The 15,597-nt window shown below is 40.3% G+C and overlaps 1 protein-coding gene across 2 annotated transcripts in view; it reads left to right on the top strand.

Annotated features, from left to right (window-relative positions):
* Nucleotides 1–14,024: 14,024 nt before the first annotated feature.
* The window catches only part of CTBP1 (C-terminal binding protein 1), a 44,743-nt gene continuing 43,170 nt past the window's right edge, over nt 14,025–15,597 (top strand). Inside the window, exon 1 of one of the 2 annotated variants that reach the window (XM_010288959.1) lies at nt 14,025–14,186. In XM_010288959.1, the coding sequence (XP_010287261.1) occupies nt 14,049–14,186 (138 nt within the window). In that variant the 5' untranslated portion in view covers nt 14,025–14,048. The remainder of the gene's footprint in view (nt 14,187–15,597) is intronic. The other variant, XM_010288960.1, reaches the window with a different exon arrangement.

The raw sequence follows: 15,597 nt of genomic DNA, 5'->3' as shown, positions 1-15,597 counted from the left end.
GAACTTCAACAATCTTTACATGAGGCAGTTGATGTGCTTTAAGAAATATATAGTCCTGCTTAAGTTGAGTATTTTATCTAAGAGTTCTGGAAAGTACCTATATTGGTTGAATGGCTGCATCTAGAGAGCAGTAGTCAACGGCTCAATGTCCAGATGGAGATTGGTGACAAGTGGTGTCCCTCAGGGGTCCGTATTGGGAGCAGTACTCTTTAGGATCTTCATCAATGACATAGGCAGTGGGATCGAGTGCACCCTCAGCAAGTTTGCAGATGCACCCAAGCTGAGTGGTGTGGTTGACAACACCTGAGGGACGGGATGCCATCCAGAGGGACCTGGACAAGCTCACGGAATGGGCCTGTGTGAACTTCAGGAGGTTCAGCAAGGCCAAGTGCAGGGTCCTGCACCTGGATCGGGGCAACCCCCGGTATCAGAACAGGCTGGGGGGTGAAGGGACTGAGAGCAGCCCTGCTGGGAAGGACTTGGGGGTGCGGGGGGATCAAAAGCTGGACATGAGCCGACCATGTGCGCTTACAGCCCAGGAGGCCAACCGTGTCCTGGGCTGCACCCAAAGCCGCGTGGCCAGCAGGGCCAGGGAGGGGGTTCTGCCCCTCTGCCCCGCTCTGGGGAGACCCCCCTGCAGTGCTGCGTCCAGCTCTGGAGCCCTCGGCACAGGAGAGACACGGACCTGCTGGAGCGGGGCCAGAGGAGGCCCCAGCAACGCTCCGAGGGCTGGAACAGCTCTGCTGGGAGGACAGGCTGGGAGAGCTGAGGGGGCTCAGCCTGGAGCAGAGAAGGCTCCGGGGAGACCTTCCTGCAGCTGCCAGACTGTAACAAAGACTGGGACAGACTTTTTAGCAGGGCCTGTTGTGATAGGACAACAGGGTAATGGTTTTAAACTAAAAGAGGGTGGATTTAGACTAGATCTAAGGAAGAAATGTTACACACTGAGGGTGGTGAAACCCTGGCCCAGGTTGTCCAGAGAGGGGGTCGATGCCCCATCTGTGCGAACATCCCAGGTCAGGCTGGACGGGGCTCTGAGCAACCTGATCCAGTTGAAGATGTCCCTGCTCACTGCAGGGGGGTTGGACTAGGTGGCCTTGAAAGGTCCCTCCCAGCCCAAACTGTTCTAGGATTCTATAGAGCAAGTATGAAAAGAAATCTTATCGAAACTTAGACAGGTGTCAGAGTGTCACTAGAATTTTATATACTTACAGGAAAAAGAATTAGTAAAACATTAATTAGCTGTGCAGTTTTCAGTAACTCCATTTTGCAAAGCATTTGGCTTCTGTGAAATTGTAGTAAGCGTTGTATGGAGTTAGAAAACAAGAAAGTTAGTTGTCTGCACGGTAATGCAATAAAAAGTGTCTTAATGGTATTTTGTTAGAAGTTGATATGTTGCAACTTGCTGCAAGGTAATTTTATATAGTCACTGGCATTCAAAACTTGGAAAGCAGATTTGTGATGAAAATATAGTGGGAAGCTTGGTTGCTATCGGTGTTCTTAACTTTGAGTAGCAGCTTAGAAAAGCTCCCGAGGGTCACATTTCACAGTGTATTGTGGTAATGTAGACTTAATAAGAAATAGTGCTAATTAATTATTTTAAAAAAAGATATAAGAAGGCTGAGTTGCCTCTTAAAGCGTTTATCTCCCTGACCAGCACCGGCTTATTCACTGTTTGTATGTACCTTATTTTGATCTGGTTGATGGTGCTGACCTAGTAAATGACCCTCACCTGGGCTACTCATGGATGTACAGTTTTCACTACAGAGAGTTGTTTTCCAGGTTTCATCAGCTGTTCTCAGCACTTGTTTCTTTTCTTTCTTTCATACGTGAGATGACAGTCCTGACCCAGGAGGGGCAAAAGAAATGAAAAGATTGATCTGAAGAAAATACTGTAAGAGAGAATTTTCTTTGAAATAACAGCTGTGCTATCAAAGTACCTAATAAGCAAAAAAAGAGTGATAGTAACCAAATTTAGGGAGCAGAAGTAGTAACTCCTATTTTTTTTTTTTACACTTGCACTGATACTCCTGTGCTAATTTGGTTTGCTTTACATCCAGTAAATAGGGAAAATTAATCTGTTGCGAAGACCTGTTGCTCTGTTGTTTCTTGATCTCAAGAACAAAGATTAGCTTTATAAAGTTATGGAATCATGTTCTCACATAGCATTATGACTATTTTCCAGAATGTCGTCTTGGTTTCTGGGAGTTATCTGATAGCTGCTGTCTTGTACTGGCCAAGCACTAAGCTGTCATTCCCTCCCATTTTTTCAGCAATCGCAGCCAGCAGGAAGCAGTTAGACTTGCTTTCCAGTATCTTTCTCTACGCTGTGTCCATTTTCTAACCAAAACGCATTTCAAGATACACTTTGAGTGTACTTGCATGAAGTCGGTAGTCCTTGGATTAGCTTTGGGTGATAAAATTCCAGGTCACTTGAGTGTCTACTCTGACTGCTTTTAGAAATACAACGCTACTGCTGTTTATCACGCTGCTGACATCCCTCTTGTTTCTAGCTTCAGAAAATGCAGAAAAAACGTAGGGTAAGGTTTCTTATTTTGGAAATTCTTTATTGCACCTAATACATTGGTCTCATTGCCATTAGAATTTCTTCTCAGTCTGTTGTCAATCTACATTTTGTTTTGACAGGAAGTTGCTGGGGTCCATTTTTTGTAACTGTCCATTTTTCACAAACTGTAATGCTGCAGAAGTCTGAGGCTGTCACTGCGAGAGGGGGGGATGACATTTGTGTGACGCACATATGTGCCGTGGGCAGATTTTGTAAGGTCTCTGCCTGCAGACTGGGGGACACAGGAGCTGTAATAAGTTGTGGGGTTTTTTAAGATAAAGCATACATGGGAAGGGCTAGAATAAAACTACAAATTGACAACTTCATTTAATGGGAAATGTAACAGTGAATTCATTTTCCAAAATAACAGTGCTTGATCAAACTGAGGATATACAGTTAGAGAGAGAACCTGTTGAGAAATCTCACCTGTATGAAGAATGAGGGGTACCCTTTTGCCTTAAGATTTTGTAACTCTTAATAATGGACTCAATAACTCCTTTTATAATACTTTCTTGCAACTGATGTTTTTAGTACTGATAAATCTTTTATGCAATTTACAGAGAAAGAACGTGACTTGTGCCCTGAAAAATTTATAATTTGAGCCTTTATCTGCAGGCAAAGCACTTTTATGCATGTGAATAGACCCTTTTCTGGTTGAGAATGGTTAAACTACAGAGACTAAAAGAAACATTATAAAGCCTAGTGAAAAAATGCAAATATGCATCATTTTTAAACAGTTCTGACTTCTAAACAGTTCTGACTTTTCACCAGTTCAGTGGAAACAAAGCGTTCAAAAATCTTCTCCTAAACCCCTTTAGTATGTGGTATGTGTGGGAAGAAATATTTTGCTTCTCTCATCAAGTCATGGGAATAACTCCCAATTTTAACCATGTTTTTCAGTACAGCTTTAACTGTGATATTGGGACCAGAGCCTTTGTAATTGAAACTCAAAACTCTACTTGAAGAAAAGCTCAGTAGAACAGCTCTCTTACATCATACACTTTTATTATATTATGATTAAATGTAACATGATAATATAAACCCAGCTTTTGCCTTAAACTGCCTGTTTTACTTGGCACGTTGACTGTTGTTACTGGCCTGTTCTCAGTGAGCTTGTCATTTTTATACATCCTGTTTGCTTACCTTCAAAATTAACATCTTTTCAGAAAATCCTATTTATTCAGGCTTGGTTCGGCTGCAGAGGACCCTGGATGGGAGGTACAGGACTTTGATTTCAGTATGCCCCAGACTTTCCCATTTTCTTATTTTTACAGCAAAACTGTTCTTTAGTTTGTAATCATCATCAACCATTTTGTTAATATTGACAGAGAACGGCAGAGGTCAGTGGCTGTGGGAGGAGCTGAAAAGGGACAGAGAAAAAAAGAGCTTTAAGGAGCCTTTTGCACCAGTTCAGTGTTTGTCTGAGTTGCTTTGGTGTTCAGAAGAAAATAATGGAGTGTAACTCGAGAGGCAGTTTATTATCCTCGTTTACTAGAAACCTTAATACTGTGTTGAATGGACCCTTTTTAATTATGCTGCTCTTAAAAGTCTGGGCTATATATATACACACACACACACGTGTGTTTGATTTTTTTAAAAAGTATTCTAGCTGTATATCTTGGAGTAGGTTTCTAGCTCTCCTCCCTTCTTCCCACCCCTAAACAAGAGAGTCACAGTATTTACGTTTTTTTTCCACTCTAAAGATTGCTGACACATAAGCACAGTGATGTTCAGCTGAGAGGGTGGTGAATCGCATTACGTGCTTTCCCAAAATAAAAAGAAGTGAAGAAGTCACAAAGAAAATGGAGAAGTCAGTGTTCAACATGTAAAATACTTTTGTACTGTTATTTTTAGTGTCATTTGAGTGTGTTCTGCTGACCTCAAAAAAAACCCTAAACCTTGTGAAACTAATTTGGTTATTCAAGGCCCCACACTTGCTTATCTTCAGGCTTTTTGATAAAGAAAATAAGGAGTGCCCCAGGTAATAGTTTAACGTTCTTGGGTCAAAGTACAGGTGTGCTGTTAGAGAAATTGCTTTCAGTGTTTGGGATCAGAATAAAGGCAGCCTTTGATGTTGGCTCCACTCGGGTTATTGGGTTTCTTTCTCTGAGACAGCATCCTGTACAACATCTAAAATATGAGCAAAGAAGCATGGAGAGTAGCCCTTAGGACAGGTTGTATTCAGAAATTATATTCTGTAACAAATCATCGGCAGTGTCCTTAAAACATAATGGGAAATTAATGCTCTGATAAGCAGTTATATTGACAATCCTAAAAAGTGGTATTTTTTCCCAAAGCCTACTTACAGCTCAGGCAGTGGTTCGGAACAAACCAAAAAACTCCCCAAAAACTTGCTGGAATAAAATAACTTGCTGTAGGAGAAACATTTTTGGAGGAGAGAAAAATCTGTTATTTTCCTCTTTATTCCTTCGTAGTTCAAATGCCTAATATTTTACAGGCAAATCACAAGTAGTTATCTGAGTGCATTTAATTTTAAATTAACGTTATGTGGCTGTCCAGCTCTTACGAAATTCATGACCAAGATGCTTGTTCTGACAACATGGTTTAAAAAAGAAAAAGCAATGCTTGCATGCTCCCTTATGTTGAATACATGGGTAAAAGAGCGAGGGTGAGGGCCGCTGATGTTTTTCACGTCCTATGGCAGCACAGCCCTGTTTCACCAACCCCTTCTACGCTTGTGTTCTGTATCCCAAGTATTGTCCTCAAAATCTCCAGGACAGCTTCTTCTGTGGAAAGTGTTTTAGTAAGTCTTGGCATGGTCTGTATTGTTACTGGAATGGCTTGGGAAGTTAATCATTCTGCTCCCTATTACAATTGTTGAAGCAGATTGTTTTTCCAGTTCCTGTCAGAAGTTTTCTGGCTTTTTTTTTTTTTAAGTCACACCCACCAACCTATAAAGTTTATGGGCTGAAATATAAGCTCAGTTGTAATTTTAAAGTGGAGTTTGGGTGTTTTAAGGTGGGTTCCCTCCCCCCAGGTGCCATTATCAGCCTGCTCCACGGTCGCTGTACTGGGAGGAGATGACAGCAGATGTATACCCTGATGTATACCCCGTGTACAGTGCATTGTGGGAGCGTTTTTGATGCAGATAGATCCATGCGTTCAGCTCTGTATTTCAGAGGTACTGCCCCATCAGTAACTGGGAAATCGCTGTCCGTAGTTGGTTTTGGGAAACGTGGCTGCCGGAGTGTCATCGTTCTCAAGTTCTTTGATTCTTAATTTGTAGGTGCTGTCCTGAGCTTCGCTGCAGTGATTCCTGTTGGTCACCGAGCAGCGCGTGGCTTTCACCGCGGCGTTGCACGGGCAGGGGCGTTCCGCCGTCGCCCTAAAACTCCTGGGATGGGTACGGAAGTTGGCAGCCTTAGCCAGAATTTCTCTGAATCTGGGTTCAGTGGGAGTGCCCTCAGCTAGGGCGTCAGCTCTGCCACTGCTGGCTTCCCCCCACCCTTGCTTTGCTTACGAAAGCTAAAAATACTTGAAACGGAGTGAGGGATATTTACTGTGTACAGGCACTGAAAAGCTGCAGATCCAGGGAAAGCTCACTCCTTTAAAATGTTTTGCCTTTGTCTGGAGTTAGCTTTCGTGGATCTGTCGCTTGAAAACAGCGCTTCTGCAGTGCTTTTTGTGTATGTTTTATTGCTGATACTTAACGCTTTCTCAGTTTAGTTCTTGATATAGTTGTTACTGAATGTTGTTATTTGGTTTGCTTTTTAAATGGTAGTGGACAAGTAAAACATTTTACAGTAGTGCATTATGCTGTTACTGCTTGTTTGATGTTAAATAGGTGTCATTCATATTGTTTTCAGTCTTATTTTGAAAAGTACTTGTTAAGATTAGGTATATCGTTATAGCATGCTCTGAATATGTAATTTGAGTAATTTTTTGACAGCTGTGAAATACTTCCAGTTTTCACATGGATGTTTGAATCGAATTTGAATTTGATTTTGTTTTCCCTTAACAGAACTTTATTTCTGATCATAGGCTTTCAAAATGTGCCTTGTGGCACCTTCATGTTTTGTACCCTGACAGGCATTTAGGATTTTGTGTGCGTACTGACAGATGTTAGGCCAATAACAAGCAGAATTACTAGATCTATAAAAAAGACTGGTTAGGGATCACTAGTTAAAAACACAACGGAAACCCAGTTCCTCGCAGTTAGCAGACTAGTATCTGAGAATGGCAAGTTTACTTGCTGTGTGAATATGGAGAAGTAACATGGAATTGTCACTTTCAGGTTCCAGGCAGGGAAATGTGGGATTTTCTAAATAGAAATCATTGGCTTATTTTCTTTTGATTGTACCAAAAGGGAGAATAAAGTAAGATAGTCGTCTCAAAATACTCAATGTTGAGGCCTTTGTATTGTACGCTGCAGGAATTGCTTGCGTACCCACATTCATTTCTCACCGGTGGCAAAATAATGATGTGTGCATAAGTCGAAGTACCAGGGAAGTCTATGGACCAGGGTGATAATTACATACTAGTGGTGTTGCCTGAATGTTTTGTGTAAGGGAGTGGGCTGTGAATGTCCCAGAGAGCAGCTGGGTGTATTTCAGTCTTCACAATTAGCAAGAGGATATAAGTGGGTGTGACTGCTCCGCACATCACTGGGTCAACAGAGCGCCGGAAACCACTTTTATTTTTCTTGGTCTCTTGCAAATTAAAAAGAAAAGAAGGAAGATGACTTGTTTTTACTGAATTTGGGTAAATAAAAAGCGTAGAGGGCAACGGTATTCATCAGCTATGCTCTTCCAGTAGGGTCTCAGTGTGCTTAGCATTAACCTCTGAGCCCTGTAGCCTTCAACAGAGACTGTACATACGCTGTAAGTGAAGCTTAAGCTTACTTTTTTCTTGTAGGTATAACATGAAGTCCACATCTTATTTCTTTGAAAATCTATTTAGGATTGTTCCTGTTAATTTCAGTAAGACTTGAAACAGGTTCCTAAAATCTTAGGAAGCATAGTTGGAAACATTAAATGAGAAAAGAATAAAATTAAATTTAATCTGTTAAGTAATTCAGGCTTTTAATAGTAGCCATCGCCTTTTTGTATGTATCCCTTGTTCGTGTTCTTTCCTTAAAAATAGTCTTCGCTTTGCCTTCCCCCATCCCACATCCCAAATCATGGGAGGTTGCATCCCACTCATACTCAAGGTGGTGTTGGCTCTAATTCTGTTGGTATCAGGAGATTTTTGTTGCATATTCAGCATCAAAATATGCTGAATATAAAAAATTTGAAGGCTGGTAGCACTCTTTTTTGCATCCATTTTACTGATCCATGTACCTGCATTGTACTTTAAAGTTTATTTCTGCTTGACTGCTTTTAGAGTTTTGCTCTACCTTGAATCTAAATGTTGCTTGAGGTCACGGTGCCCAAAACAATGAGGCTCCCAAAACAAAGTCTGAAATTCAAAAATGCGTGATATGTCAGGAACCTTAAAATATGTTTTTAAAGTATGGCATTTCTAGGAATTTTAATAATGCATATTGGCAAATGTAATTCATAACAGCTTCTGTGTTCATGTTATGAGTGGGATATTTTTTGTTTGTTTCGACAACTCATTCTTTACTTGAATTAATATTAGCATCTATTGAAAAAATAAAACTTTTTTGAGGGCTTATGGTAAATAAATGATGGCTCTGACTGTATTTGCAGCCTAGGTAAGAATATAAAATAAAGGTAAATGCCAAACGGGATTAGTCTCATGTTACATGTGTGAGGTTGTAAATCAGTTGAATGTCCAACCTGTCATTTTCAGGTCTTGTTTTTGTAAATACTGATTAGATTTTTCAGTAGTTTGCGTTTTGTTAAAAACTTAAATCACTTTGTTGCTTTACAGTGCATAAAGGGAACTTTGTAGGATAAATTCTTTTAAAGGGACATTGTCGAGGGAGTTTTCCTGCTTGTTTAATCTTCGTACTTGTAAGAATCCCCAGAAATGTGAAAATGAAAACTCTCCTTTGCCAGGCTGTCCTCCATTTCGTGTGCATATTGGTTTGTCATTATAGGGTTACTGATAAGTGTTGTGCTTTTTGGCATTGATGTATTTTTCAGAAAAAAGAATTGAAGCATTTGTTTTGAAAAAAGAAAAACACATTTAAAGAATTACATGGACTTTGCAAACAGATTTAAGAAAATGAAAGGTAGGTCAAGTTTTGGGCCTACAAATCTGACAATGTCCTTTACTTTTAACCTGTATGCCTTATTTGAGAGACATTGGTGATCCTAATGATGATGTACTAATCAGCAGCAGAAAAATGTGAAAATGACATTGTTAATCATTAATCTTAAATAGCTTACCTTGTTGCCATTTAGTATGTTTTCTAATGTCAGCAAATAGTGACAGCCTACTTTCAGATCCCTGTTATTTGTGCAACATGATCATGTTAGTTATTGTCAGTTCCTAACATAAAAGGTTGTTTTAGGGAAGGTTTAAAATACATTATAACAGCCTAGCGTATGTCAGGGCGAGCTTTCTTATCCTCCAGTTGTGAGCATGTCGAATGGTGTTGGCTTCAGTGCTGCCCCTTGGAGCGTGGCACACAAGGGTGCACCTTTATTGCGGGAGCGACAGGAGGTGCAGGCAGGATTTGGGAGCGGGGAGGGGAAGCTATCCCGCTTAGGTAGGTTTTTTTTTTCTTTCAAGTTTAAAAAAATGCATGTCGTGCTAAGGTGGGTCTGATAATTTCTAAGTGCCCATGCTGCCAGAGGTGTGGAGGTAATTCATGAGCCGTCCTTTCCAGTTTTGGTTACAAAGCTGGGTGACAAGTTCATTAATCCTCTGGTTTGTGAGAGGCCACAGTCACTTGAAGTGTTTATGCATGAGGCTGGCCTCCTGTCAGTTCTGCAGCTGAAAGCTGCTTTTTAAATTTCTAAGATTTTTTTTTTTTTCCATGAAAGCTGGACTAGAATAAGGTTTTGAGACTTTTTTTTCAAAGAGCAGCTAGTCCTAACTGCAGCTCTGAAAAGGCACTCTTCTGTTAGCTGCATGCTGAATAGCTACTACATAGAGACAACTACTCTGTCTGTGCACATTTATACCTGGTATTATTTTAGAAAAATTCCAGCAGTCACTGGCATAGTAGCTGTTACCGGGGCTCGAGCTTCACCATCAGATTATTTCCATGTTGGGGGGAAAAAAACCCAAACTAATAGCTGGATTAGAGCTGTCAGGGAAACTTTGTTTTTTATTTAAATACATTTAGATAACCTTAAGGGCCTGACTTATACTCAACAAAACCAGCAAGTTCAGAGTTAAGGCTTCTCACTCCATCTCCGGTACTCGCTGGCGCGCCTGGCTCTCCAGCATGGGTGGTATTGGAGATCGTGCTCCATCCTCAGATCCCTGCTCACCTGGGCAAAACGTTTGCCGCATGAGTGGTGCCGACTGTTCCAGGTACGTCTGTTTGCAAATACACCTGCTGTCCTGCGCAAGGTGCCGCCTGTGTCTTAACAGTCCGCTGGTTTCCCTGCTATGTTAATGGCCGGTGGCAGCACAGCAGGTGTGGTGGAAAGCCAGCAGTGGAAGGGGGAAGGGTACAGATGCAGTGAGAAGCTTTAACTTTGAGTTTCCTGGCTTCTGTGAACACAAGTCAGACCCTTAATGTTGTTTTAATGTATTGTTTGTGTTTAATTTTTAGTAAAAATTTGAACACCATCCAGGCTACAGAGGTTGCAGTGGATAAGAAGTTTAAAAGCTTTGGTTCAAGATTACAGGAGGCTGCAAGAAAAATTAAAGACATGGAAATGAGGATCGAATGACAGGCGGCTATTTTGCCTCAGAATACTGAAGATTGTAAAGCATTGAGAAATCGAATTCATGACCCTGGAAATCAAGCTCAGATTAAGAAATGTCAGGTTGGTAGGGGTTCCTGAAAGTCTCAAGTTAGGATAAACTGAGATTGTTTTCCCTTAACAAAGGTTCTAGGATGTGGGGGTGGATGGTATAATTTTTGTTACCTGTGTTACGTGAAATGCTATACCATATACTTAAATCAGCTAAGTAAAATTAGTTTGTTTTTTTTTTAATTAGTTTCACGTCTTTGGTGTTGAATGTCACTTTTGACCAGTTTACATTTATTCCTCTCTGGCCCAGAGTTGCATGATTTACTGTTAATACAGGCATGGAAAATACTGCTCTTAAATACACATTGCTTTATCCGGCCACTGCAAGGGTCTGCCGCAAAGACAAACACATGGTGCAGTATGACATTTCTAGATAAGAAGCGGGCAGAACGTATCTGAACGGTGGAAGAAGTTTTTTGTTCAAAGGGTTCTGATTCATAGCGAAACTGTGTCTTTCCAAATGTAAACTTTAAATAGTGACTGCCACTGTGATTAAGTTACTGTAAGTTTACTTAAGTGTAGAATTATTGTCTGCGATTCAGTGATACGGTATTTAGGCAGAAAGACTGTGTAACAGGAAGCCTGTGCTGAAGTTCAGAAAGGATTTTGGCAAGCAAAGGTTTGTAGAGTTTTGGTGGTCAAGGTCATGGGGTATATTTGAGTTCTGAGGACTCTTAAAGTCTGAGATTCTCTTGGGGAGGGTTAATCCTTTTAGTTGTTTTTCTGACTTTCATTTCTACACGTTGGCACTCGTTCTGGCATGTCACAGCACCGACGTCAGATCCAAGTTGACGTGGTTGAAATCGATAGATACACTGGCATGAGGGGGAAACCAGACCACACCTTTATGTATTTTAGAGAATCATTATTTCAAAGGGTTATATGTTGTGATACTGTGTTTCATGATTTTCTGAGATAACTCTAGTCAGAGAAGTGATTCTTAAGTGACATGTTTTTAATCTCATCTTCTGTTACCTGTTTGGATTGTATGCACTCTTCTGTTGACAGAGGTGCTTTAGTAGTAGCTCTGAGGGAATCACCTGTGCCATATTTTCCCTCATTCATCTTCAGCAATTTTAGTATCAAAGTTCTGTTTTCTTCTTTTAATTGCATTTTAGCTAGGATTCAGACTTGTCATTGCTGGACTGACAATTAAGACAATGACCATAACATTTCAGTTGTAAAATGAGCACAGTTACTGCATTCAGTACGAATGGACTTGCAATGTCTTTTTTACATTTGTTTCAAAACATAATTGCATTTTGTTAATGCTATTACATACACTATTTTGAAAGAACCATGAACAAGTCTGTAGCGTACTTTATTTTAGGGTGTTTCTAAGTAAATTTAATGTGGGGTTTTATAATTAAGTTCCCATTAAAGGCTAGTAATTATTGTCTGGATAACTATGTAGCATTTACATTGTAGTGTTTGTGTCCTGTACCGCATTATTAGTGTGTGGTTTATTTACTAAAAATGACTGTGTGAAGGTTATGTGGCCATTTCTGGTTCAAACAGTAATATTTGAACTGGTAACAATTTGAATTGAATATTTGAATCTGGTAACAACAGTAAGTTAGCAAAATGCACAATTTTTAAAAATTATATTAAAAAGTCTTCCATTTCATTTTGGTGGCTGGGTATTAAACACTAGTTTACTGAAAGAATGTCTACATTATTTCTAAGCATGTCTATTGCGGTAGAGGTGAGGAATTGATGGATTTACAACAGAGAATAGTTTTAATGGGTATTATACTTCGCTGGTGAATAGTTTTCACAGCTGAATTCCCATCTGCTACAGTGACAGTACCGCAGTTGCAGTCCATTGGCATAATCAGTTGTTGGGAGATGCCGGGGCTAGAACAGAAAAGAACCAAATGTACTGCAGCAACCAAACGCAGAAGGGTTGGTGAGGCTCAACCAAACGCCGAAGGGTTGGTGAGGCTCTGTTGTCCTTCTGCCTTGAGTCCAAAAGATCCCTTTGCTGTTTGCCGCTGAACAACAAGTGATATAAAGCGTCGTGCCGTTACATTTACATCAGAGCCAGCTGCAGTTTTGCAGGTAGGGTGCTAGCTGAAACTGTGTGCATACGGGAAAAGTTGCAGAGACTCTTGTTCAGTCATCTTTGAGTATAAAACCTGTTTGCATAGGTAAAGAACTTAAACGCCAGATTGCAGTAGGGCTGGTCCATCATCCTGAGGTGGCTGGACGTGAAGTTTATAGGCGTGGGCTGGACAGCTGAGACTCCGAGGGTAACAGTCCCTTTGGCTATGCTCCTTCAGCCCCAGACCTGAGCCTGGTCCCAGCGGGGAAGCAGTATGCTGCTTCTGTTGGCTTGTGAAAGTCTCTCTTCCCAGCAGCTGTTTTTCTTCACCAGGTATCTTGTACAGCTGGGATTCTACTAATTTTCCATCCACTTGAAATGCAGATGACAGTCTTTCCAGGGCTTGCTTTTTGACATAGGTTGGGATATAAGATGCAGGGATTTCTTGGAGTAGGTAGCCGGGGAATTTCAGTCTTTTGCATTAATCTTGGACTAATGTGTTGTCAAGCAATAAGCAATTCACATTGCAGTAAAAATATGTTGAAATTTACATAAGAGAAATATGTAGCCTCCCTCATGTTGCAGTGTTTAAAACTACTTATTTTAAAAGAGGAAAAATGTCATGTACTTTATTCTTGTTTTTGCTTTTCCTTATCTCTTCAGGAAGTCCCTTTTTTTTTCCCACCCACGCTTAACTACTTTTGTGTAAATGTAATGGCTTAATATTATCCCCCTGAGTACTTTTGTATATTTGTAGCATCTATACTGTTAAAAAGATGCTCTCTGAATATCTTGTTATAAGGATTACTTTTAATTTTAAGATTCCATAAAGAGGATATATACAAAGCCTGCACATTCAACTGATTTTCCTTCCCTGAGATATTTAACGTGTATTTCTTTGTCACTCTATGATGTTCCAAGTGTGGTGGTGTTTTAGGGAGGGACATTTTGTTCCTATTTTCTAAGAGTTTTCAATGGTGGATTAAGCTATACAGAATTGTTTTGCAAAATGCTTAAGTCTAAGCAGACCTACATAGATCAGCAATTAGCCTGTACACTTGGACATTGGATCTTCAGTATGTTAAAAATTTTGCTGTTGTAGGCTTTTTTCAGTTAAATCTTAGTCTCAGCAGAACATCATCATATATGTAAATTGAATATTCAAATCCTCACTGAGTTGCTTATGATATTCCATAAGCTACAGTCTTACAAGCCTGGACAAGATATTTCTCACTGTCTAGAGCTCACAAAGGTGTGGAATCCAATCAAAACATAACCCTTGGATGAGATTGCACCGACACTTCTTAATAGTGCAGTAAGGATGTCTTGTATACTATTCCCTTAGTGGTTTTATCCATCTTCTATTGTTTGGCCTCCTGAGCCTCACGGCATTTTTTCTTAGGCCTTCTGTGTTTGGTTGGTTGCTGACTGTAAACTTGTTCCTGTTTTACTAGCTTCAGTCCTTGAAATCTTTTTCTGCCATCAGTTACTAGCTGTAACCTATTTTTGTTACTCCATTTGGACGGCTTGAATAACAAGTCTTCTCTGTTTCTTCGTAGGCATTCGACCTCCGATCATGAATGGGCCCATGCACCCACGCCCTTTGGTAGCATTGCTGGATGGCAGGGATTGTACAGTAGAAATGCCTATTCTTAAGGATGTAGCCACAGTGGCATTTTGTGATGCTCAGTCTACACAAGAAATTCACGAAAAGGTAATATTTAGAGGTATAATTAAAGTGTTTCAGAAAATAAAAATATTTTCGTGATTATGAACAGATACAGTGTTGTGTTATCTATGACAATGTGTTCAGCAGTTGCATTTTGATTAATGGTTGGTTACCTGAGTGAGTTACTGATAGTTTCCAGTAAGTGATGAAACATGATGATGAAACAAGGATCAAAACGTCTGTGTTGACGTGTGCTTTCGTGCAGTATATCTTTGGCTGGATGTTGTCCATGTGCTTACCTACAGAATTGGATTCATGGAGAGAGTAACCTCTGGGAAAATTCTATTTCTAATTATTATTACATGATATTTTGAAATGCTGCTTGGAAACACTGTTGCTCAGCCTACATCTGTAAAGCCAAATCTCAGCATTGGATTGGCTGTGTGAAGAGCTTTCTCTGTTTAGCCAAGGAATTGTGCAAATTGGGTAAGAAGTCCTCATGCACTGAGAATGACACTGCAGAAGAGTTTCAAAACAAATGCTAACCCAACATTTACTTAGAAAAATTATTTAAAAATGTATTCTATTTGTGTGTTATCCCAGAAGTTCCCATCCTTCCTGGTGGTTTGGAAGCGATAAAACAAGTAGTGGTTCTTAACGTTGTCAAAGGTTTTCTCATTTTCTTAGAGGGATACCCATTTTTTGTGATGATAGCCAGGAGAGCCAGCTGGCCCGTACACCTCCATTTTCCTCTTCAGAGACTTCTTTCAGCGAGAAGGCCTGGTGTCTGCCCCAGATCCTTGCTGCTGTCTAGACAGCAGTAGAACCTTTTCACATCTGTATTTCTGGAGAGGTAGAATTAATTTTGGTGAAGTTTTTGGCTAGCAGAGTAAGCCTCGAATGCCAAAGACTCCTTCACCTGATAAAGGATCAAACCAGGCCTGACAGCTTCAATGGAGGCAAAAATGTAATAAATATAACAGCGAAGGAGGGCAATCAGGGGGCCCTTCCAAGGGAGTTTATTTTCTTCTTCTCCAGCAAAGATCCCTGACAGACCAGTACAGATCCAAGTATTAGCTTAAAGGCTTGTTGGGTAAGTGCCTGGGTGTTGTTGGCGGTTGTGCGTACGGCGCTGCGTGCGTGCTGCTGAGCGGCATTTTGGGTGTTAAGGAGTTGTCAACTGAACCAAATTGCACCAGTGTTCTTGTTTCTCTACGGATGCTTTGTTAGACTTGGCCTGCGCTAATGGTAGCAGCTCTTGGGTTTGTGACAGGTTTGCAGAAGCTTTTCACTATTTTGAATTCATAACTGGTTTAATTGTTTGCTACCTATTACAAGAACATGAAAAGTAAACGTTGTTAAACATTTTAAAGTCTCTGTATATGATGAAAGATGTAATCTTTTATTTGATTACTTTCTTACAAAGCCAACTACTTGCAAATAATATGAATACTAA

The sequence above is a fragment of the Phaethon lepturus genome, unplaced genomic scaffold (genome assembly GCF_000687285.1).
Source record: "Phaethon lepturus isolate BGI_N335 unplaced genomic scaffold, ASM68728v1 scaffold7376, whole genome shotgun sequence".
Lineage (NCBI taxonomy): Eukaryota > Metazoa > Chordata > Aves > Phaethontiformes > Phaethontidae > Phaethon > Phaethon lepturus.
The sequence above is the reverse complement of the archived record's forward strand: the minus strand, read 5'-3'. Positions and strand labels throughout refer to the sequence as shown.